Raw genomic sequence first — 22,775 nt, 5'->3', positions numbered from 1 at the left:
TCTAAATCGACTATAAGCAGAGCCTATGCTGCGGGGATGCTTCCCTCTGTGTCCATATCACAGGCACACAAAGTTATCTCTTTTATATAACATATTCAAAGGCTTTAACGCTTATGTCAAACTTTCTTTTCGATGTCAGAGTCTCCATTTATCACCTCACTTGGTCAGACATGTAACAACGTTAGCCTGTCTCTTTCTCTAGACTGCTGTGTCATGGGACATCCTGATTTGTCCCGCCACAGTTTTAAACTACTTATGTGTAAGAATCAGTGATAATGACGTAATATATACAAAACTAACTATGAACTCCCATCTGCTTCCAGCTCCGCCCTCCAACAGCCCACAGCATACCGGCCTCGTCTGTTGTTGACGGGGGCCTCAGGCTCGGGACAGAGCTCCAACTTGGCCCCTGCGTTGTTGCACCATCTGGACAAGCTGCCAGTGCATCGGCTGGACTTACCCACTCTCTACTCTGTCAGTGCTAAGACACCAGAAGAGTCCTGTGCTCAGGTAACACACACACTCACACATGCATGCAGATGTATATGTGAAGATATTCGCACACATAAAGACCCACAACAGACCGTTTGTATTGGTGGTTGAAGTTTGGAGAGAATAAACAACATACCTGACTTAAGGTATACATCTGTGTGTTTGCAGGTATTTCGTGAGGCCTGCCGCAGCGTACCCAGTGTTGTCTTCATGCCACATATCTCTGAATGGTGGGAGGCCGTGGGTGACACTGTGAAGAGCACCTTCCTCACCCTGCTGCAGGATATGCCCTCCTTCAGCCCTATCCTTATCCTCGCCACTGCGGAGACTCACTACTCACAGCTGTCAGAAGAGGTACCCCCACGAGCTCTGTTTATAACCTGGCTTTAAAATGTATGATGTGATCCCAAGAAGAAAGTTCCTAATAGTAGGGTTCACCCATCACATTAGAAGAGGTCTCCACGTGCGTCAAATAAACACATAATTTCCTTTGCAATGCCAGAAGTGTTGTTTTCAGCTGGTGAAGGGCTAGCAATGCACTTCCTGTGGCTATTCTGCCAGAAATGAAGAAGAAGAAATCATAAAATAGCAAACCGGGTTTACTTTGGTTTGTTCCAGGCAAACATGTTTTGCACACTGGTAAACTCTACGTGCTTGTCCAAATTTTCAGATGTCCTGGACAAACTGTGTGTTTTGAGAGGATGCCAGTTGAGTAGGGAGGTCCTTCGATGCGGAGCCAGACACATTAGCACACACACTGGTAAAAGAATGTGGCCACAGGCAACTCCGATCTCCAAACGTTGTCTGAGCGATTGGGTCTCAATGCATTTTTGACATTTATATTAGTGATAGGATCCCCCAAGACCCATGTTAATGCCTAATATATGTATACAGTCTATGGTTAATGCCTGGTATTAGTGGCCACACTAGCATCCGCATCTGAGCTGACTTTTTCAGATTTAACTGGAGGCCTGTCCTATGTTTTGGGTTTGCATATTACTTTTGATGAAATTGCTTCCATTTTCTGACAGGGTCGTGTGTTAACCTGAAGTCTTTTTTTTAAATGGAAAAGAGGCTAAATCCTGATTCAAAGGTTTCTTTCCTTCCGCTTGTAGTCGGGGGCACTGGTGCAGACACACACAGAGTTCACAGTCAAGGTCTTCTGCACCCACCGAGTTTTTATCTACTTTGGCTCCATCTGGCTTTTCTTGTCATTTATCCCACTGCCCACTTTTCTCCCTTGGTATCCTCAGCATTGCTCCTTTATCCTTTCCCTTGGATTTATTATTCTCTTTCTGAAAGCCAAAGCGAAGTTAGACCACCCGCAGTGGGCTTGGCTGTTAGGGAGGGATTGAGAGAGTGAGGGGAAATGGGAGAAGATTAGACTGGAAAGAGAGATGGAGGGAAATGAGGAGGAGGGTCCTCTCTTGTCAAGCAACAGAGGGGATTTAATTAGGTCAGATGGTTGGCAGGCCCAGGAAACACACACCCTATCAGAATATCTGTGCAGACTCTTTTTTTTCTTTCCTGTTTCTGTATTTGTGCATCAACCCTGGACATGGTTCACAGCTGGAAGGGTTCATGGGATGTTTCTCTCCCTGTAGCTGACAGGGACACACCTGGGCTTTTTTAATCTCTAAAGCTGTAGTAGCCACTTCTTCCCTTTATTCGTTCCTATTCTGTTCTAGTCATATCTTTATTTCATGCCATTCTTCACTTTCTTTATGTTTGCCTGATAGTTCCCTGCAATTCTCTGCATTGTTTTTAGGTTTTACCTTACTTAACTCCACCATTTCCTTTGATTCACATGCTGTGTTAACAAATTAAGCATGAAAATGGAGGTAATCACATCCTGCAGACCATTTAGCTCTTCATTACATACTCGGTGACTGGCAGCAACGTGCAGGATTGGCAATTACTGCTTTCCTTATATTACCTTTTCTTTGGTCATTGAACACAAACAATGTTGATTGTGAAACTTGATGGGACCAACGGTGTGCTCAGGACAAAATTGAGCCAGCATGAGGATATCAAGGCTGTCCTTAGACTAAGAAGACTTTCTCTTATGTGCTAACCATTTTAGGGTCTTGCACTGCTAGTTCACAGTAGGGTTACCCCATTGCACTTGGGAATCACTTTCTTTGTTAACTTTTTTTAATTTATCTATCTAATTCCAGAAATCATTGTCTTTGTCTAAGTAGCTCACGTATCTTGACAGCGGTTCATTTTATCGGCTTCATACTTGCCATGTGTATTGTTAAGGGCCCAAGGAAGTCCAGTGTTGAATTTGGTGCGATATGTTCAGTTTTAATAAAGTCTGCAATAAAGTTAACATGCAACCAGCATTTCATAGCAGCTCGGGGGTATTGTGTACTGGGTCGAGTTTCACCGAGCTTTGAATAAATAGGTGATCACCTGCATGGCTCTGTGGACTGAGTCCTGCTTAACTTGCTGGGACTCAATTGCTGCAGGTCACTTTTACAGTTTCAGAGAGACAACAGCAACCCCCATTACCACAGGCCAAGCAAACAGCCTGATTGAAACGAGCAGGTTTAAAACATCTTTTTTTATAAAGTCATATAAAGAGCATATTAGTTTGCTTGTACTACACAACGGGCCTCTGTCCTCCCACACTGACAATGATTAAACCCTTTGTAATATGTGTGATGATGAATGCTTGACAGAGAGATGAACATTATTGCATTACCCTTGTGCTGGACTGCTGCCCAGTTTATGCTTTTATTTACTCCGAGAAATTGACTCTTAACACCGCTGACATTTTGGCTGCTCTGTTAATGAATTGAAGATTGATCTCTTTGAAGTAAGCTCCATTTGGCCCCACTGGGTGCTTCAGACAAGCTTCCGTTTGAAAGCTTAGCAGTTTTGGTAATTGCAGCTGTTCAATGAATTATTTAAAATATCAGCGATTCTGGTTATTTCGGAGCAAACTCATTTTATGTTGAACATATAACACATAACCTATGACCAGATAAATGCATCAACCCTAAAGACGGTTTACGATTTGTTTCCATACTTCTCTGACATGACCTCAGTCATTTGTCTCAAAGACAGTCCAAAAATCTGAAATACAAATTGTCTGTATTGCTGTTTTCAGACATTCAGTGAGCTGCCTGCCCGTTAGTAAAAACTCTAGTCTGTGTGAGCCCATGTGAGAAAACAGCAGGAGTTCTCAGCAGGATTCACTGCAAGTGTTGATGATGTTTCTAACACGCGACAGGCACAAAACAAAACCCCCCCCAAAAGAATACAAATATCTCAGGATGAAGAAGAGGAATCAGGCCTAGAAGATGCCAATGGAGATGTCAACATGGAAAGACAAGATTTGAGAGCTTTTGGTGATACAGGCTGACGCTGGTGTCAAAGTACTGTAAACAAAACGCGTAATCTCTGTAGAGAAATGTACACATTATGTCTTGCCTGCTGCCTTTTCTCTCTCGTTGTCAACGCATCTGCACGGAGAATCTCCTTCTGCATTCTTCATATGTGAAAGGGAAACGCCGGAGAAAGTCTTAACCTAATTGTGCAGATATTTTGTGTACCATCCGTGTCTGAAAATCCAAAACACTGAGGACCGATTCCACAGAGCTACAGCTGATGGGGATTTTCAGTGTGATGCAAAGATTACAAGTTCTCTGCTTATGATGCTAAGGGGATCATATCTTGTCGTTGGACCCACTGAAACGTTGTTCCAGGCTTTCCAGAGAAATTTCGCAAACTTACATTTTTGGTTTTGTCCAGTAATTGGATCAAGAAAGTCTTTTGTTTAAACGATGCTGCTTATTTTTGGTCTCTGGAGCATCATTCGGGCAACGTTCGGTTTTAATGTTTAGTCAGGGACACGCTACAGTCTTTGGTGCTTTAAGTGATTTGGCTATCTTTCACAGTGTTGCTTCACTCTCTGGCTCCGAGAACACAGTGACAGCTGCTGTCTCAGCTTCAAACCTCAGCAGGGAGCAGGCAGCATCCCTCCCCAGCCAAAACTGACACTGCAGGCTCGGGTCCAACTACATGGCCTCCTTCCCTCCCTTAACAGCCGTTTACTATGCATAGATTGACTTGCTTTTGCGGTGGAGGACTGATGGAAATTGCTAGAACATGAGATTGTCAGGGTGAAGTAACAGCCGTTATTGACAGCAGTCAGGGAGAGATGGCGTAGCATCAGTATTTATATTTACCGCTTTAACATTTTTTTGGGGATCTGTGTTCCGTGGCATTACAAGTACATTATAATGCATGAACTGCATGTTAATTATGAATGTTACGCTCCATTTTGCCCCAAGGACACGATTATTGATGCACCAGGAATCTGGTGTCAGTGCTGAGGCACAACAGATGTAATGTAGTAAACAACAGCTATGTCACCTAACCAATATATTCAGACCCTTTACTTTTAGTGGATTTTGAATATGGGTTTTTCAATTGGCATTACTGATATTTAGTGAGATGGGTGGCAAATGGCTACTCGATAATGCTGATAATGTTGTTTAGTAGTAATGGCAACAAAGACACAAAATTGCTGAACTTAAATTTAAATTTGGTTAATTCCAATGCATTATTCACTTGGAAACACAAAATATTTGAAATAGAAAATGTGCTTATGTAGAACTGCATTAAGCAAATATAAGTCATAGAAAATGTCTGCACTCTGCAAATGTGTGTGACATATTTTTGTTTATTGGCCTTGTGAGCTCAGCAGATGGGGTTTATCTCAAAATGCCAGATTGCTTTAATATTTTTTTTTAAATGCCTTTTATTGTTCTTTGTCACAGGTGAGTTTCTGAGACAGTTAATTTTTAAGGTGAAGTCATTGAGAACGCCACATTATTTTATTTCTAAGATTTAACATCAACCATTATTCGGTGTCACAGTTGACATCTTTAGTTTTATAACATCTTAAAGACATTTTTATTGTGGACACAAAATGTTTGTTAACTATTATCTGCTCTGAATTATTTTGCAATTGAAAAAAAATAAAAATAATAATTAACACGAGCTGACTGACTTTTTATAAATCACCTGGTTAAATCTTCCGTCCGACTGTACCATTCTTTCATATCTGGTCTTTTGTTTCTTGAGCACCTAGTCTGCTGTTGAAATAGTGACAGAGCATCCCTGCACAATAAAAGTGTACTCACATTGTCAGTGTGGTTTTCCAACAGATGAGAATTGATCATGTTATGAGAACGGGTGTCCAGTTGTATTTTAAAGTTTCTCTAGTCAGTCCCCAATTTTCTTTTTATTTCCAGCTCTCATTTAAAGCCCACCCTTCTTTAAAACCATTCATCTATCCTCACAGATCTGCTAGCCCTCCCTGTGTCAACACCCCTGCAGCTCATACCATGATGAAAAGTACTGATAATCATTACCTGCCTCCTACTTTGATGGCTTCAGTCTCCCCTACTGTTTTCTTCGTTTTTTTCCATTCCTCCTTTTTTTCCCACTCCTCTTGTGCAATCCAGAGAGAGAGTATAAGAAAGAGAACAGAGGAAGATGTTGAGAGAAAGGGAGAACAAACCCCATTCGTACAGGAGAGGATCGATGTGAAAGACAGATGGGGGGAGATAAAGTGGAAAGCAGGTGCTTAGCCAGCAACAGGGCTTCCCGTCGGGAGCAGCCTTAGCCTCATAGAGCTCAATCACAGAACAGGGTTGGGATCTTTGATGCCCCCTGTAGCCCCAGAGTAGACTCACTAAGGTAGCTGGGTTATGGCTTGTGTATCACATTATCATTCTTTTTTCTCTATATGTTAAATATGAACAAAGCAAGAAAGTGATTGGCATTAATATTGGCATTGGTTCTGGGGGAAAATGCTTCATCACTGGTCTGCACTCAAATGAGAAGGCTGGACTTAAAAAATGTAAATCGTTAATATCCAAGCAGCGTGTTTGAGTTTCTACTTTGTTCAGTTGTGCTTTCACCTCGTGTAGTGGCTGATGAGAACAGACGCATCAGCTTCTCTGCATACTCAACAATTTAATATTTATCATTGTGCTCTTTAAGTGATCTACCCAGTGTAACAAATGAATAGAATTAGATTGAAACAAGTATGCTCAAATTCTGATTTGATGTTGATTTTACTTTCCTATGAACAAAACCGAAGACAGAGGAAAGAACCTGTGACATAAATGACAAGTGCTATTGGACCATTGCTTCCATGCTTGTTCTACATTGTATATAAATAAAAAGTAGTTTAAATTGTAAGGGCTTACAATATATGGTAATGGCTATTTTCCCAACTCCCTATTTATTTTGAACACAGGTGAGAAGTTTGTTCCAGAGGACCTACGGTGAGGTAGTAACACTGTGCCCTCCAGGAGAAGAAGAGAGGAGGAGCTTCTTCTCTAACTTGCTGCTGGTCCAAGCGGCCCGGGCTCCACCACGCCTCAGGAACACAGGTACATACTGTATTCACCCGTACATCTCTGCTGTCATTCCTAGAGGGCAGTGTTGTCCACGTGTTTGTGGTCTTTCTCACTTTTAGGCAGAAGGTGTTTGATTGGCATGTTTGCAAGATCCTCCTGTTTGCAACAACATCACATTTGCACACAGGAGTTAAATGACGGACCTGTTCACAATGGATTTCATATCAGATTCAGAGGAGAGGCATAAAGATGCAAGATATTTAAGGCTGTGCACACTCAAGTGTAAAATTGGCCCAATGTGAGCTTGGACAGATACATTCCAACTACCCAATGTCCTAAGCTCCTTTTTATTACACCTCGCCGTTCTATATGAAAAGTACAACACAGATTTGGAGGGGGCATTATATTGCTTATGTCTGCAGTAGCAGTAGACCTAAAGCCAGTCTGTGGAAAGGGAGAGTCTGCATTGCAGGACAGAACGCCGGCGCCGTGAAATAACACATTATGTGGCAAAATACATGCTGTGTGCGTTTCAATGTAAACAAGCAAAGGTGGCATAACAAGCGGTCTTCTAAATGTCAATCTTTAAACAAGGGGCTGTTGCGTTACATTCCTCTGTGCTCTCCAGTGCTCCGTTCAATATGACAGCAGTGTACACTCAGGCTTTTGAATAGAAATGGTGCCTAGCAGCGAACCGCCAATACCTCATTGACATAAGGTAGGGGCCCCCTGCTTTACTTACCTTGTGCTCTTCAGGGGTTCCGGCCTGACTAAGACACCAGGCTGACTTCCAGCAGAGAGGACAGCACAGAAGGAGGGAATGGAATTACTCTGAGACAGGCCCGGCCTCTATTAGCCATAATTAGAATCAGGGTTTGGATTGCAGCTCCTGAGTGAAGTGGCCTTAGGTGCTGTGGAGCCCTCCTAACGATGTCTGCAGATGCCTTGGGCTAAGACTGGTGCCTTGGGAGAGGAGGAAGGATATCTGCTTACCTTGCTTCATCGCTCTGTCATGGCCAGAGGCTATTCCTTAGTGTGTTTCAAAATCTCTGTTTGGGAAGGAATGTGGCTGTATTATTTTCTTCATCTGCAAGAATCGTAAAACATGTTTTTTCCAAGGCCAAGTTTTTTTAATGGTGTTAAAGGAAATGGACACAGATCAAGTTTGAGATGGAACTGTTTGGTTTTCTAGCCTATGTCCAGCTGTGCTTATTTTTTTTCTCCCAGTTGGTGGTAGGGATTGGGCATCTAGCTGAGGCCCTTGTGTTTTGTTGTGCAGCTGAGATCAAAGAAAGATTCTTTACCCATTTTCTGAAACTATTGGTGTCAGACTTTTACATCTTGCTCATTGACGGGAGCTGTGTGGAAAGTGTATTTATTTTGGGTTGTCCTCTTCTTCTTTGCGAACAGAGCGGTGTGAAGAGCTACTGCCAGTGGCCGACCCTCCAGGCCCCCGAGTGCTGTCAGCAGAGGAACAGCGCCGTCTGGCTGACCAGGAGGAGAACACATTACGGGAGCTCAGGCTCTTTCTCAGGGATGTGACCAAACGCTTGGCCGTTGACAAACGTTTTAACATCTTCAGCAAGCCAGTTGACATTGATGAGGCAAGTGAGGATGCATTCAGAGAGAAATGCACACTCTGGTATGTCCATAGTTTGACTAAGCTGGTTTTAGACCTTTATTAATATTGTGTTTTTGTGTGTCAGGTGTCAGACTACCTTGAAGTGATTCGGCAGCCCATGGACCTGTCTACTGTCATGACCAAGATTGACACCCATAAGTACCTGACAGTGAAAGAGTTCCTGCTGGATATTGACCTCATCTCCAGTAACGCTTTAGAATACAATCCTGACAAAGACCCTGCAGGTGAGGAGGAAAATTAGATTCATGAGTACACACATGCATATACCTCTATGATACTCACAATGCAATGTAGAGATGAAATGCATAAAAATGTGTGCACAATTTGTGTGCTTGCTATCCAACATAGAGTGCCTCTAGGTACGTAAGCACAACCATACCACTAATCTTGAGCTAAGTTCATCACAGCATCTCTCTCACCGTTGGAGCCCATCGCTAAAGATGAATAAGCCTCTGGGGCAACAAACAATATTTGGGTAGACAGTGTATATCTGGGCGAGGACTCTGTCTTCTGTTTGCCGTACACTGTTTACTATGTGACAAGTCCACAAGAGTCAGACCTTTCTCCACACCGAACACAAACAGCAATACTTTTTGCAGGTACTGTATATTCACATGCAGAATCTGTTTATAGAGAGGACCTCTCTCCTGATCTCACAGTGATGGAGCTTCCCATACAACCTACAGTAGGAAAGCTTACTAGTTTTCAAGGTTGTTGATTTCCCTAAAATCCCCAACTCATAATTGTCTCATACCATGATATATAATACATATAGTAATAATTATATCTAAATCTATCTTTTGTGGTGTTACAATACTAACATTGGACTATCTAAATATGTTTAATTTGTTTCCCTAGTTATTGTTGTGTTCCATTAGACTAAGTCTGTGTGAGTAAAAAAGTAATGAGATTTACCCCTGAATGACTAATGAAGAGAGCTTCCAGGCAGTAAAACTGCAGAGCCTCCAGATAGTTTTCCTCAACTTGGAAATTAAAATGAAGTGAAATGCATATAGCCCAGTGAAAATAGCATTACCACTGTGTAATTCATGCTCTGTAGTTAAGGAAGGCTGCATATGCATGAAAATATAATTGTCTCTTTTCTTGCAATTCGAACCAACTTTTATCCCCTCCTTACCCCTCACCTTTTTTTAAGCCGAATACGTTCTTCATAATGAGTACTGGAACACTTGTGTACACACAAACAAACAAAGAAGCCGGTTATTTGCAGTAGCTTCCAAATAAATTGGATTTGTATAAATTGTTTCAATGTTGTACTTTCATGCATGACAGAGAAGGCCTGTGTAAAGAGAGTTACATGTTTGTTTATACACAAAAAAATAACATGGAGAATTGGGGAAAAACTTGTTGGACAAAAGAATAAAAAATGTCTTTCTACTAAAATCAAATCCTTAGTAGAAACGCCGCAAATGTGAATTGAAAGCTGCATACAGTAGGTTGTTCTGACTATTCAATTGATGTGACCATTTTAATTTCGCCTTGTGTGTTTAGCTGCTTCGGTTCCCTCACAAGGATATAGCTGGCTGATACTAATGGGAAGCAATTCTCTGCCAGCTGAAATTAATAAATCATATCTCTGTCTTTGCAGGCAAGGGCCTAGGTCATTTGTTGGAATGCAGGTTCTACAAATGATACACTAAAGGGGAAAAATGCAATTACGCAGTTTAATAAAGAAGACTAACGAAGGCTCTTGCCTGCTCATCCAATGCCCGGGCCGGGGGAATATAGCCAAGACCCTGCACAATTATGCTTCCTGGGGAAGTTCTACACCAGCTCACAAAGTGCTGAGAAAAAAACCCTCATTATCCCTCTGTGGTCGGGTTATCCTTGTCCTTCACACTTTCTTCCATGTAAAATCTAGTCGGCTTCCTTGTCTTCTACCTCCCCACCTTGCTAAATAATTACTTCATGTTAAAAGGATAATATCTGCTCACTATCTCTCAACAATGGCACTCGGTGTCACAAATATTTGACGGGAAATGGTAATAATCCTTAACTTCCCTATGAAAGAACATGTAAACTGCAGGGTTGTTTACTAGGATGCCCTTTTCTGTTTCAAAAGGGGAGGTTAGGCAGGGCCCATAAGGATGCTGATTACCTTTCGCTATTGTGCCTGGACCTTGACGCCTACCAGTGGAAGGCATTTTTGCCCTTGTAATGCACTTGTAGGTAACACTCTCTCGGAAATACTGTCTCACGCACACAGGTACACAGAGAGAGAAGGAGAGAAATCTAGCCTCTGGCGCAATTAGCCAGCCATCCTCATTAGACAAAGGAAGCTGGCATATTGTGACCCCTTCTGTCATTCTCTGCCTGAACTGTTCTCCTTCTGCCTGCCGTAATGAGAGACGGCCTGTTTACAGTAGCCATGCTTCTAGTCTTCCTCTTCATCTGAGTTTTTTTTCTTTCTCTCTCCATGGATGTGGGAGCATGAAAAGGAGGAGGATTTAATGATTCTGTCATACATCTAAGGGTAAAGAAGAATAAACGTTATGAAGGACTGTGCCTGTTAGAGAGAGAATGAGTGCGCATTAAAAAAAACCTTTCAGTAATTTGTCCGGTATGCTGTACTTGTCTTCACTCGAGTGTTAATGTATGCACCCACCCTTGTCTTAAATGGATGTCAAGACTTTGTTTCATGTCTGAGTTCTCTCCGTTTAAATTTCTCAAACAAAAAGCCAATACTGCGTCCATACTTATATTCCAAACTGTGAGAAAATGCTACAAGCCCCTTTCTCACAGATACAGTAGAATGGGAAAGGCTTTCCATCGACTCTTTGCCTTACATGCATGATAGGATGTGGAGAACATGCAGCATCAAACTGAAAACTACTGTCCAGCACAAGCCTTGATGATGGGAGAAAAGGAAATTTATATCTAAAGGCATAAAAACTCTTGCATTGTACTGTCTGAGATACTGCCTCATATCCTCTGTTTCAAAGGGCATACCCTTCAAAGAGTTTTATGTTATGTGACACTCGTTTTGCTGTCTCCTCTTTTCTCAGACAAGGTGATCAGGCACCGAGCGTGCAGTTTAAAGGACTCTGCCCACGCTATATTTGCCGCTGAGCTCGACCCCGAGTTTGATCGCATGTGTGAAGAGATCAAGGAAGTGCGCAGGAAGAAAGGTAAGGACAACAAAACATTTCAACAAAGCAGAATGTTCAGTTACTAAAAGAAGACACACTTGCTATTATATATTTTCCTGTTACATCTTTTGTTACTGGATAAATATCGATTACTTTATCAAGGGATTGTTGATTTCATCATTTTAAATTTGGAGCACACTTATAACTGTAAACTTAAAAGCATAATTTGTGTACAACCAATACTCATTTACTTGATTAATGTGACCGTGAAGCCTGTCTGTGCTAGACTTCCATAGATTCTTCTGGAGAAAAGAAACCTGCCTTTAAAAAATATCTTATGTAGCTGAGCAGTACTTGATGAAGCAGTCAGTTTTTAGTGCAGAGTATGTGGCGCAGAAAGGAGAGATGCCCGAGGCTCCAGTGTTCCAGACACTACCTTCTGTGCTAGATGTCTGCTTGGCGCCTTGCATGTGTACGCTCACCAAACAGCCCCAAGCAGTTCTAAATGGACTTTGGATAATGCTGAATAATCCTTACGCCCATAGAAATGCACACATATGTTGTAGTTAAATAATATATACACTTTTTTTAAGTATTGGCTTTCATGCAAGTTGTCAAATATTATCAACAATAAATTAGGTTACAGATATAATATGGAATAATGCTTCATTAGAAGTAGATTTAGTTATGTTTATAGACTTGGTACTTGAATTTTCCTAAATGTTTCCTAAAATGTTCAAACTCTGAGAAATCAGAATGTTTCATTTTTTTCACCTTATTATTTGCGTCATATTTACCTGTCGCTTTGCCCGTCTCAGCTGTAACTTTCATGACAAATGTTGTATGATGAAGGAAAAACACACTAGTAGCCAGTTCCCCAGTCAGTTGTTTGTGTGTCAGTCGTAATGGTTCACGGTCAATCATTGTCGTTTGCTGCATAACATGATTACAACTTAAATACATTACCTTACCAGCAAATCTAATTTGCCCCCGAGTCGAGTCTGGTAGAACGATCGTGAAGACAACTCTCATCATCAAACTAGGTCTTTAAATTATTGTTTTGATTGAGAGAGCCCCTGGAAATTACTTAGAGTAGTATGTTTAATTTACACTTTTGTACATTAAACACTTTATCCATGTAAAGTAAAACATTTGTTTAAAAGGGATTTAAATATAATATTTTTTTATGTGTCTTATCAGCATTTGCATACACACCTGCATATGTTATGCACAAAATCTAAGTCAACCATTACAAATTGATCTGTAGGACTGCATTGTGACACTTTTTTTATATCTTGCTTCAACAGTATCGGAGTGCACTGGAAAAATGACTTATACAACACATATTAAATATTTAACCTAGACTGCAGAATCATAAAAAAATCTAACTTCCTACATTGTGCATTTCTTCTTTTATTGGGAGACCAGGAAGATATGTCCCTTTCTCCACTTTCTTTTTAAATTAACAGCATTAGAAAACAGAACCATTCTCTTGCATCAGAAAGACATTTGTGTTACAGAGTACTTCTCCCATCAAATATGCCTTTGTCTTTACTTTACACAGAGACTCATATGTCGCTACTTTTTGTTCTGTTCTATTGCACTGAGGGAGCTGCACAAGTAGACTTGGTTTCTCTTTTAAACTATTATCTACAGTATGCACAGTGCTCCCCTGTGAGGGCTTATTGACTCCTGACTCGAGCCACAGAGGTCTGACTCCTCCATGTCAAGCGGGGGACTTATCAAAGAGGAAGCAATTTTCAGAAATCACTCTGTTGCTTTTGATTTTCTCTTTTAGCAACTAAAAGCAGGAGATGCTAAATGAATATTGTAGGAGCAGAAGTCAACTCCCTGAGCGGAGGAATACAGCAGTGTAAATATTTCATCTCGCAGTCTAGGTCCTGTTGTAAAACTATCAATTAGCCGAGCACTGCATGATGTCCAGTCGCAGACTTGTTCGCAACTCAAAGCGAAACTGGGTGGGATTTTCTCCACTGTCACAAGAAACAAGGGAGCTGCGATGAATCTGCGATAATCTCGGCCAAAAACTCACTTAATGTCAATGTTCAAATGACAAATGTTCAAGGCCTTGTGCTCCACTTCTCTTTTCATCCTTGACAAGCTCTTAGAGTGAAACATAAAGCCATTGGGAATAATTATTTGTATTTTTTTGGTGTTTGTATCGATGTAATTGCTGTTGGTTGACATGTAGTTGTGCCACATTCACCCTATCACAACCCTCTGGTCATCTTTGCCTGTCAGATCACATTTTTATCGATGTCTGTGTGTGTGCCTTCCTACACACACACACACACACACGCACACACACACACTCCATCTTTCCAGCAATGTATTTCAGAAGTGTTTTCCCATTTGCACAAACAGCCTCACTCGCACAAACACGCACTCACTCCAAAGAGTTTTGTCTGTTGTCTGCAACTGATCCTCTGTGGGCTCTCCAGACCTCCAGACGCCAACTCCGCAGACGGCAGCTCCGGGCGCTGTGGCAACCAGAAAGCACCACGCTACAGGAGAGGAGCCGGCCAGGAGCAGCACTCAGGGCGAGGCCACTGACAAGCAGTGCACCAATAGTGGGTATTCAGTGTTTCGCAGCACACACTTTTATAATTGCTCTGCAACCTGAGCCGGGTGATAGATGAGAAGTACAGAGTGATCATGAACGTGAGCTCTCTCTTTACCCAAAACAGAGACTCTTTTTATAAGAGAAGTTAGATGACAGGAATAAACACTCAAAATTATTATTTTGTTGGATACTGTACGTTATCTAACCAATTTGCAGATGTACTGGTGACAAATGACTTGCAATTTTTCAATAGTTCATTTTGTTAACTTTTTTGGGACATGCACACATTGAATGCAACACATCCCGAGTTCAAACAAAAACACAAATGACACATTACCCCTCTGTTTTATTCACACACACACGCACACTCGGACTCCAACTCCTTTTCTCATCTTGGGTTTGTCAGTCTCTGATGCAGCTGCAAGCTGCTGTGTTGCACTACATCACTGTGCCAGATGTATGTGATGCCATACACCTGCCTACACACACTCGAACACACATGCATTACAGCAGTAGAGAAGCCACACAGCGAGTGGCCTCATTAGCAAGACTGCTCACTCCTAAACACTCAGAACATGTCCACGCCACAGAGCAATTACATGCCCACCTGTGGCAAACGGCAGGTGCCTAAGGGTGAAGGGAGGCCCGGGCACGAGCAGGGGGCAGACTAATGAGGCTGTTACCTGAACAAATCAGGGGTTAGCATTTTTTCTTTTTTTTTACATGTAATCCGAAAAATGCCCTCTAGCTTCCACCTGGACAATATGGAGGTTGAGATGGACTGGAAGCAGCACCCTCACATGTCAGGGTGAGATGTACAGAGTCTACATCAGACCGGATTGTGCAGGCAGAGAATGTGGAGTGCTTTAATTGAAAAATGACATTTATGTTAATATTAATATTCTGTTTGTTGAAGCTAAAGTTGAGCCTGCATTTTTTAATATTTGCTGTCTTGTAGTTTAACTTATGGACACAAGGTGGCGCTTGTCTCTCAGGAGATTACTGCTAATATAACCCCTGCTGTGTGTGTAAACCATTCCTTTTCCCAGGGAGATCGGTCCCCTCTTGAGAGACGAGGGCCTCTTTTGGCTACCATCAATTCTGTAAGACTCTGGGCACGTCTAAGTCTTGAGCTCATTTCTGTTTATCTTGTCCTGATGAACTGGAAAATATGGTGGAGTGGGTATATTCAGATGTAATTGTAAAATTGTATCCCCATAAAATCGGTCCAGGTCAGACTTTTACATTAGGATTGATACAGGACAGTTTTATTGGGGTGGAAATGTAGAAAACATTCAATCTGGTACTGTGCAACAACACACCACAGTAACTACAGCCTATGACAGCACATCTGCAACATATCTATCGTATCTTATCCTAAACTTGCACATTGGTGTCTCAACAAAGGCTAGAACTACGCTTATGTAAGTATTGATTAATTTATTCATCAATCCTATATGGCAAAAAATAATATCATTATTTATTCACACATTTCTAAAGTATAAGAGGGGATTGTTCGACTTTGTAATCGGGACAGATCAGTTTTTACGGGTTGCAGCCAACCGTTGGCCCGTGCAAGCTTCTTTTTCGCTGCAGTCTTTATCTACCAAGCTAAATGTCACAGATGTGGACCACCAATTTAGAAGCTCTTGGGAGAGTCGTTTTCAGCCTCCACCAGAGGCTTAATTAATTAGGCTAACTCAGGTGATTAATTTGTGACATCGGCAGCCAGTTCTCACCTGGAGCACCTCAGCAAGGCGGCTATTAGGCTAATTGATCACAAAGTCAGTTATGTCTCGATATGACACAGCCTCACAAGTGAAAGTGCGCTGCATCTGTTGGAGGAACTGCCTCTTCCTCTGCTGATATTTAAATAAAAGAGGTCATCTGGGGTTGCTGGCTCTCCCTTCCTCTTCTGTTGAAGGTCACGACACTTGAAGGTCCAGGTTATCTTAAATCATTACCTTTAGGGTGAAGCCTATCTGGAGCTGTTTTGGTATCTTCAGTTCTATATGGCTTTTATCTGGGCCACCTCTCCTTCCATCCCTCTTTTCCGTTTGCCTAGAGCTGAAAGTTGCCTGTGACATTAAGATATAACACTTAGTGGTGGTGGAAGGGAGGAAATGCACTGTTTGGAAGTACAGTGAAAGTTACGTGAAAAGCTTTTTCAAGGCTAAGGATATTTCTGAATCATGTTTTAAAAGCAGTAACTGTGAATGCAGTCCAGTTGTTGCGATGCTGAAAGCCGGAACATCCTCTGCTACTGTCAGGTCAATCAGGTGTAGGAGGATGGGAGACCTTGCTGCTGTTAATGCACGAGAAAACAGGAATCAGAATGTGGTTTCCATTAGCGTGCATGGGCCGCTCTGTCAATTTCTCTACTCCCTTATTCTTTCTCCTCCCCCTTGCATTTCTCCTGTCACTCTGTCCCAGGAGAACAAGCAAACCTAGCAAGGCCATTACCTGTGCACAGCCCTGGGTTCATTCGTAGTGCAACACCACAAGGATCTGGTTCATATGGAGTGCTTTACTTTCATCAATAATCAAGTCATCTCAGTTTTTTTTTTATCCATACATGACTGTTTTTCGCAAGCTAAATTAGCTGGGTTTATTTTGTGACAGTCAAAAGGCATATGCTATGCATTGCCTTAACAAAAATTTCATATCTGATCATTCTCTTGTTTTCTGTATTTGTCACACTCCAACGTAAGTTGTGTGCTGCTTTTCCATTTTGGCAAAAACCTTTCTCAGTCACTCTTTCTTGGCACAGTGAGCCAGTATTTTGTCCTCCTCCAGTTGTCCTTATTCAACTGTTGAACTGATTGCAGAAGAAATGAAGAACGATGCAGACGCTGAATAATGTGTCCTCTGCGTCACTCAAAAGCACGCCCAAGGCAACAGCCACCAGGCTGCATTCATGTAGACTGAACACTGCTGCGTCTTGCCTCTCCCCTTCCTTGTATCTCGCATCACAGTAAACAGACAGCTCCACTCCCCGTTGCCAATGTCAATCCATCACAAAACCTTGATAGGATATTTAAAGTCATAATAAACACTCTCATATCCTTTCACCTCAGGCTGAAGCAGTTACTGCATAAAAGGATGGCCTGGATTTTATTTTTCTCAGGACAAAGGGACAATGGGCACGCGACCAGTAACGTGCTGAGCTGGTCACAGTGCACAAGGAAATGGGTTAATAAGAAGCTACATTTTCATTTAAGAAACACAAAGCACCGTAGAAGGCAATTTTGTTTACCTGAATTTCTCATCTATGCCTTCCATCTTTACAAGGACGCACGATCAATTACACTCACAGAATGGATGAGTTTAACCTTCAAGCCAGTGGGTTTTGCATGCTAGCTCATGTCCTTAGTATCTCTCCCAAGTATTTGTTTTACCTCAATCAACTCTAAACCAGTCGTCGCCATTGATTCTTTTGTAAAGCTCAACTCAATGACTTCGGCATTTGCCGCATCATTTCAGAAAACTTTAGACTTAATTGACATATGAACTAACTGTTAGCTGGTTTACATAATTGTACAAATTGCTCCTTCAATCCAAGTGACCTGTAAAACCTTTCAAACTTCAGAACCGAGTTCTGTTCCACATGTGAAAATTGGAAAGAGAAATTTAATAAAGAATAATGCAATGGAAAACAGGGTTCTAATCAAACTTAATGTATCATACATACAACATATGTCTTCGCACTTATACATTCATACTCAAATAAGATCATGTTAATTAAATATTTATTTATATTATATATCATTATTAAGTGAATTACCATAAACCAATCTAAATGGTATTTGATCCATCTTTCAGAAGATGAAAGAAATTATGTTTTACCTAAATATATTTGTACAAAATAAGCAAGTAGGCTGCCAGTCAGGAAGAGAAAACAAAGCATAATTTGCCTGAAACTGAGCTGGTGACATTGTTATTAGTTATTAGAACTGGACACTGAATTCTCCCCAGCTCCTATTTGCCACCAGGCAAAAACAATCTTGAGTTGCACACTCTGAGACCCTGTGGCGCCCACTAATAAAATCCATGCAAAGCATGCAAAGCCCTGAGCGAATAAGCACTGAGCGTAAGCTGCCATTTGGGCACAGATTCCTCATGGATTGGGGCACCAAGCGTGAAATGAATGTAAAATCATCCATGATGCCTCTTGCCTCCATTCATTGTTTTCGGGTGAAGATGAGCTGACATCAGTGTGCGTGTTTCTGAAGATTCATCCTGTGATTCCCATTCTGCGGGTCTTTTTTCCACTCCCAGTATATCGCCATGCACAGTTGATGCTGCGTGCTAAGTGTACACAGTTGACAAGGTTGGGTGGTGATCCTCTTCGTGGGATTTTAATGCCTTGTTTTATTACTGTGCTATGGAGATAACCATATTATTGTAAACAGCTTACATTTCTGCCTGAAAGAACTGAGCCTGAAGAGTTGCAGTGAAATGATGGAGTGTTGCTGCTCACTGCCTCTGTGCATGCTCAATGACTACAAGCTGTGCCGCCCAAGGATGTTAGAAAGCTGATGGAAAACAGAGAGTGTGAATGTGTGAGACAGAATGAATTATAATGCAGACAATTCCCAACTATGATATAAATTGGGTGCTGCCTTTTCAGATGCTACGCTTAATGTTGTACAGACGATGGCAGGATCATAGCATTTAGGCTGTGCTGCAGATTAAAAATTATTCAAGGCCTCCTGGGCTTTTACACTCATTGTTTTCAACCGTAGAGCAGTCTCTTCGTCAGTTTCAGTAAACATCAGAAGCTAGTAAATGTCAGGTAGCCAAATGGGGTGTTTTCCCTCTTTCTGGTTGGTTCTGATTAGTGGAAAAACCACAGAAAAAAACATAATACTTTACTACTTGATTTGTTGGAATAACTTATGGATTTCTTGGTGACATCGAAATAAGACTAAATTCATTACTAGGTAAGTGAACTGTGGTAAATGAACTGGCATCCCTTTACCCCTATGAGCTATTTATAATGCGGCCAACTTGTGTATTAGGGTTTTGTGGTAACTATTTAATTAACTCTGAGAATGCCACTGAAAACATCAAAAGTATTTCTCTGAGATGTTTGAGCTTATACGCCTTTTGTGTATTTTTATGGTCCATAACATTTTTACCGTCCACGCAGACTGTCAGACTTCAGTTTCAGCTGCCGTTGTGGCATGCAGTTCTTTATCTCACTGCCATAGATTGAATACATTTTGTGGGAAACACTGGTTGTGTCAAAAATACAGAATTTAACGGCACAACTACTGTCGGCCGAGACAATATTGTCGGCAAACACTTGTAATTGATTATCTACGTTGTTTCCTACGCTGGTAGCCGTAGCTAATGCTGGTTGTTAGCTTGTGGAAGTGGGTCATGTGATAGGTCCCTGACGAATCAGGGAAGGCTACATATTGACTGTACAGACCCAATCAGCAAGCACAGCCCTAAAACTCCAGAGTAGTGTTCCGTACCAGAGTTGATGCATTTTTAAATGGAAACATACTAGTATGGACATAGCCTTAGTCCTTCAGTTTTGGTCGTTATTGCTACAGATACTACTACATCATCTTTCCTGGACTGATGTCTGCTAATGAGCTTATGTCTACATATTCTGTATTGGAAATTAACGAACAAACTCAACTCAACCATCCCTGCTTGCATCTCCGGGGACCCTCAAAGAGATGGTTACATCAAGAGACATGGATACGAGTGCGCCACAAGAATACGAGTGCGCCTATTAATGCCCACAGCAGATTACTCGTAGACTCACACTTATCCAGGCTAATTGCCACCTCTCCATTCAACCCAGAGATTAGATGCATTTTCTTTCAACATAGCTGCCGGTTTCCAGTAAACCACTCATTAAGACCTGTCACAAGTGTCAAGGACAGTAAGTAACTTATCAGTTAAGTGAAACCTATGAATAGTTCATTATTTATTTAAGCCATCTTATTTGTGACATGTCAATTACTAATGCCCTTTTGGCATTAACATGATAAATTTAAGTAACATTATAATTGTTTTGTGAACCAGGTGCTACCATCATGCTATTCTGTATCAGTGATAATAATAAGCTGTAAATCGTTCATGGACCTTGTTTATGCTTGTATGACAACATACTTTTGTCAAGAATGGGTCTTGTTTAGCCATTAAATTGATGGCATGCTGGTATGATCACGCTTTTTCTATTGACTTTTGGGACACTGGTGGGAGAGTGCTCACCTGTGTGTGCGCGCGTGTCTGTGTGTGCGCATCAGGATGGAACTGATGCGCCGTGCGCGATACAGAGAGCAAGGGAGAAATCTAAACGCGCGACCATGCAGAGACAGAAAAAAATAACATAGGCCATTTAGTTTGTTTAATAAAAGAGCAAGCTATAGACCTGTTTTATAGGAAAGGTAACCTCAACATTATGTTGAGATCTGGCGCTATATTAAAAAAAGAAAAAAAATTATTATAACAATTTTCTTGACCTTCCAGGGGAGGTGCCGTTGGGGGGACGGGGCGCCCCCCTCATATAATGGTAGGGGAAACACTGAGTTATATTCGGGAATGTTTCCAATGTTTCCCAGCACAATGCAAAAGGAGAAGCAAGAAGAAAAAAACAACAACTAAACAGCTTCCCATGTGGATGAAGGCATTGGAAGCACTGGCAGCACAAATGGTGGTTATGAAGTTGCAACTCAGTTCAACGCCTTAAATAGACCATTCAGTTGCTGCACCAACCTGAACAAGCAGACTCGCGGCATTTCGGGAAGACAACTTCCGTCAAGGACATTTTTTGTTAAGAATGATAACAGAGGCTTTCGTTTGTCGTCAGCCTCTGTTGATAAGCAGTGTTGTCAAATCAGCCATAGCAAGAGCTGGGACCAATCAATACTAACCCTCCATCACCAAAAACACCTTTGGGAGTTTGAGTTAAGATCGCCTTTACTGACTGTAGTCACTGTCTGAGAAAACAGACATTATCTAGTGGAAAGAAACACAACTGCACAACAAACTGGAATCCCATTTTTCTCACAAGGAGATGCCAAACAATGTAAACTGTTATTTTCCCTGGACAACAAAAGGATATGTGATGTACTGAAGCAAAATCCTCTATAGGGCGAACTTTATTGCTACAGAAACTCCACGCTATTGATGCAGCAGTACACTAGGTCAGAACTGCTTGTCTGATGGTAAAATAGCTTCAGAAACCAACTCTCCCTGCAGCTCTTTGATGTCATATAAGTTATGGGTCTGTGACCATGACATGACTATGACAGTGTTTGCCATTGTCTGGTGTGCAGAGATGCGGGAGTAAGCTGTATACAACCATCTCTCAAGGTCGTAGATTTGTTACACAGCTATTTATTGCACCTAATGTGTAGACTAAATAATGCATTCCCTATCAGATGCCCTCCAATATAGACATACTGCAGTTATCCTTATATTTATACTACATCACATCTCTTTCTCTCCACTGCCAGTAGGATTTTTACACTACCTTCTGACTGTAGCTGTTCGGACAAGCTATAAAGAAGATTGAATCCTGTCGTGTTGAACAAACTTGTTATTTTTAGCCTAAACTGGCTTTTATTCTGAATGATGGAGCAGCTAATTGTATCCTAGATGGGCTCTGCTTTTCAGTTCTTATTTGTGAGCACAGCAGTATGTCTTGCATGCAGCAGTGATCAGCAATCATAACACAGCATTCTCCCTCAATGCTGTTCGGAACAGCAGGAGACCATTGTCTCAACTTTTGAATATGACTTTTGAAAACTTAGTTTTCAAATACACTAATAGTAAATAGGAATATATTACAGCTTAGTCATTTAAGGGAGCAGACATTAGCACTGAGAGGAGGAGGATCAAAATGACTCAGGATTTGTGAAATTTGGTACTCTGAAGAAATGTAAACGGTTGCTTTCATCAAATGTATACTTTGTTTTTATTACTTATTCAGTATAATTTTATGACACCATATATGTGACTTGAAGAGAACCTTTGTAATTTAATTTGTCTTAATAAAAAAAGCAATAAATATGAAAGGAAGAACTGATTCAGTAAGGTGGATATGTAGAATCCCTGTGTAAACGGTGTATAATTTAATATCCCTCTCTGTCGAGTCCTATAAATATACAGCTGTGACGACTTCAATCCCTTAACAGACTCACAGGGTATCTAATTGGTATCTAACCTAATCAGTTGAGCAAGTGTACAATGGCTATCCTTCACAGTGAATAGGATATGGCTCCAGATCATGGCTTTTGTTAGACGGTCAGCAGAGTGTAATAAAGCATAGCAGTGACTTGTTATATAAATATCGCAGCAATTTAATTAGAGATACAGGTTTGTTTTTCATTCATCCTCGAAGCATTGTCTGCCGTGCGCAATAATTTCTGACATGCCATCAAAGCATCTTTTACCATACTATCTCATCAGATGGAAATGGTAACTGTGTTATTGTTCAATTCACAGTATAGCTAGCTGTTGAGCATTGTCATTCTCCCCACCATTGTCCTTCCTCCTACACAAGTAGTGTGAAAATGCATGTGAATCCAGAGGATTTA

General features: G+C 41.3%; 1 protein-coding gene across 1 annotated transcript in view; it reads left to right on the top strand.

Annotated features, from left to right (window-relative positions):
- Positions 1-22,775, top strand: part of atad2b (ATPase family AAA domain containing 2B) — a 73,770-nt gene that overhangs the window by 12,559 nt on the left and 38,436 nt on the right. The window contains exons 18-24 of the mRNA XM_061091782.1: positions 324-510; positions 661-846; positions 6,773-6,908; positions 8,286-8,479; positions 8,582-8,741; positions 11,544-11,666; positions 14,090-14,218. Of these exons, the coding sequence (XP_060947765.1) occupies positions 324-510; positions 661-846; positions 6,773-6,908; positions 8,286-8,479; positions 8,582-8,741; positions 11,544-11,666; positions 14,090-14,218 (1,115 nt within the window). The remainder of the gene's footprint in view (positions 1-323; positions 511-660; positions 847-6,772; positions 6,909-8,285; positions 8,480-8,581; positions 8,742-11,543; positions 11,667-14,089; positions 14,219-22,775) is intronic.

The sequence above is a fragment of the Limanda limanda genome, chromosome 18 (assembly GCF_963576545.1).
Source record: "Limanda limanda chromosome 18, fLimLim1.1, whole genome shotgun sequence".
NCBI classification, from domain to species: domain Eukaryota; kingdom Metazoa; phylum Chordata; class Actinopteri; order Pleuronectiformes; family Pleuronectidae; genus Limanda; species Limanda limanda.
This window is presented reverse-complemented; position numbering and strand designations above follow the sequence as displayed.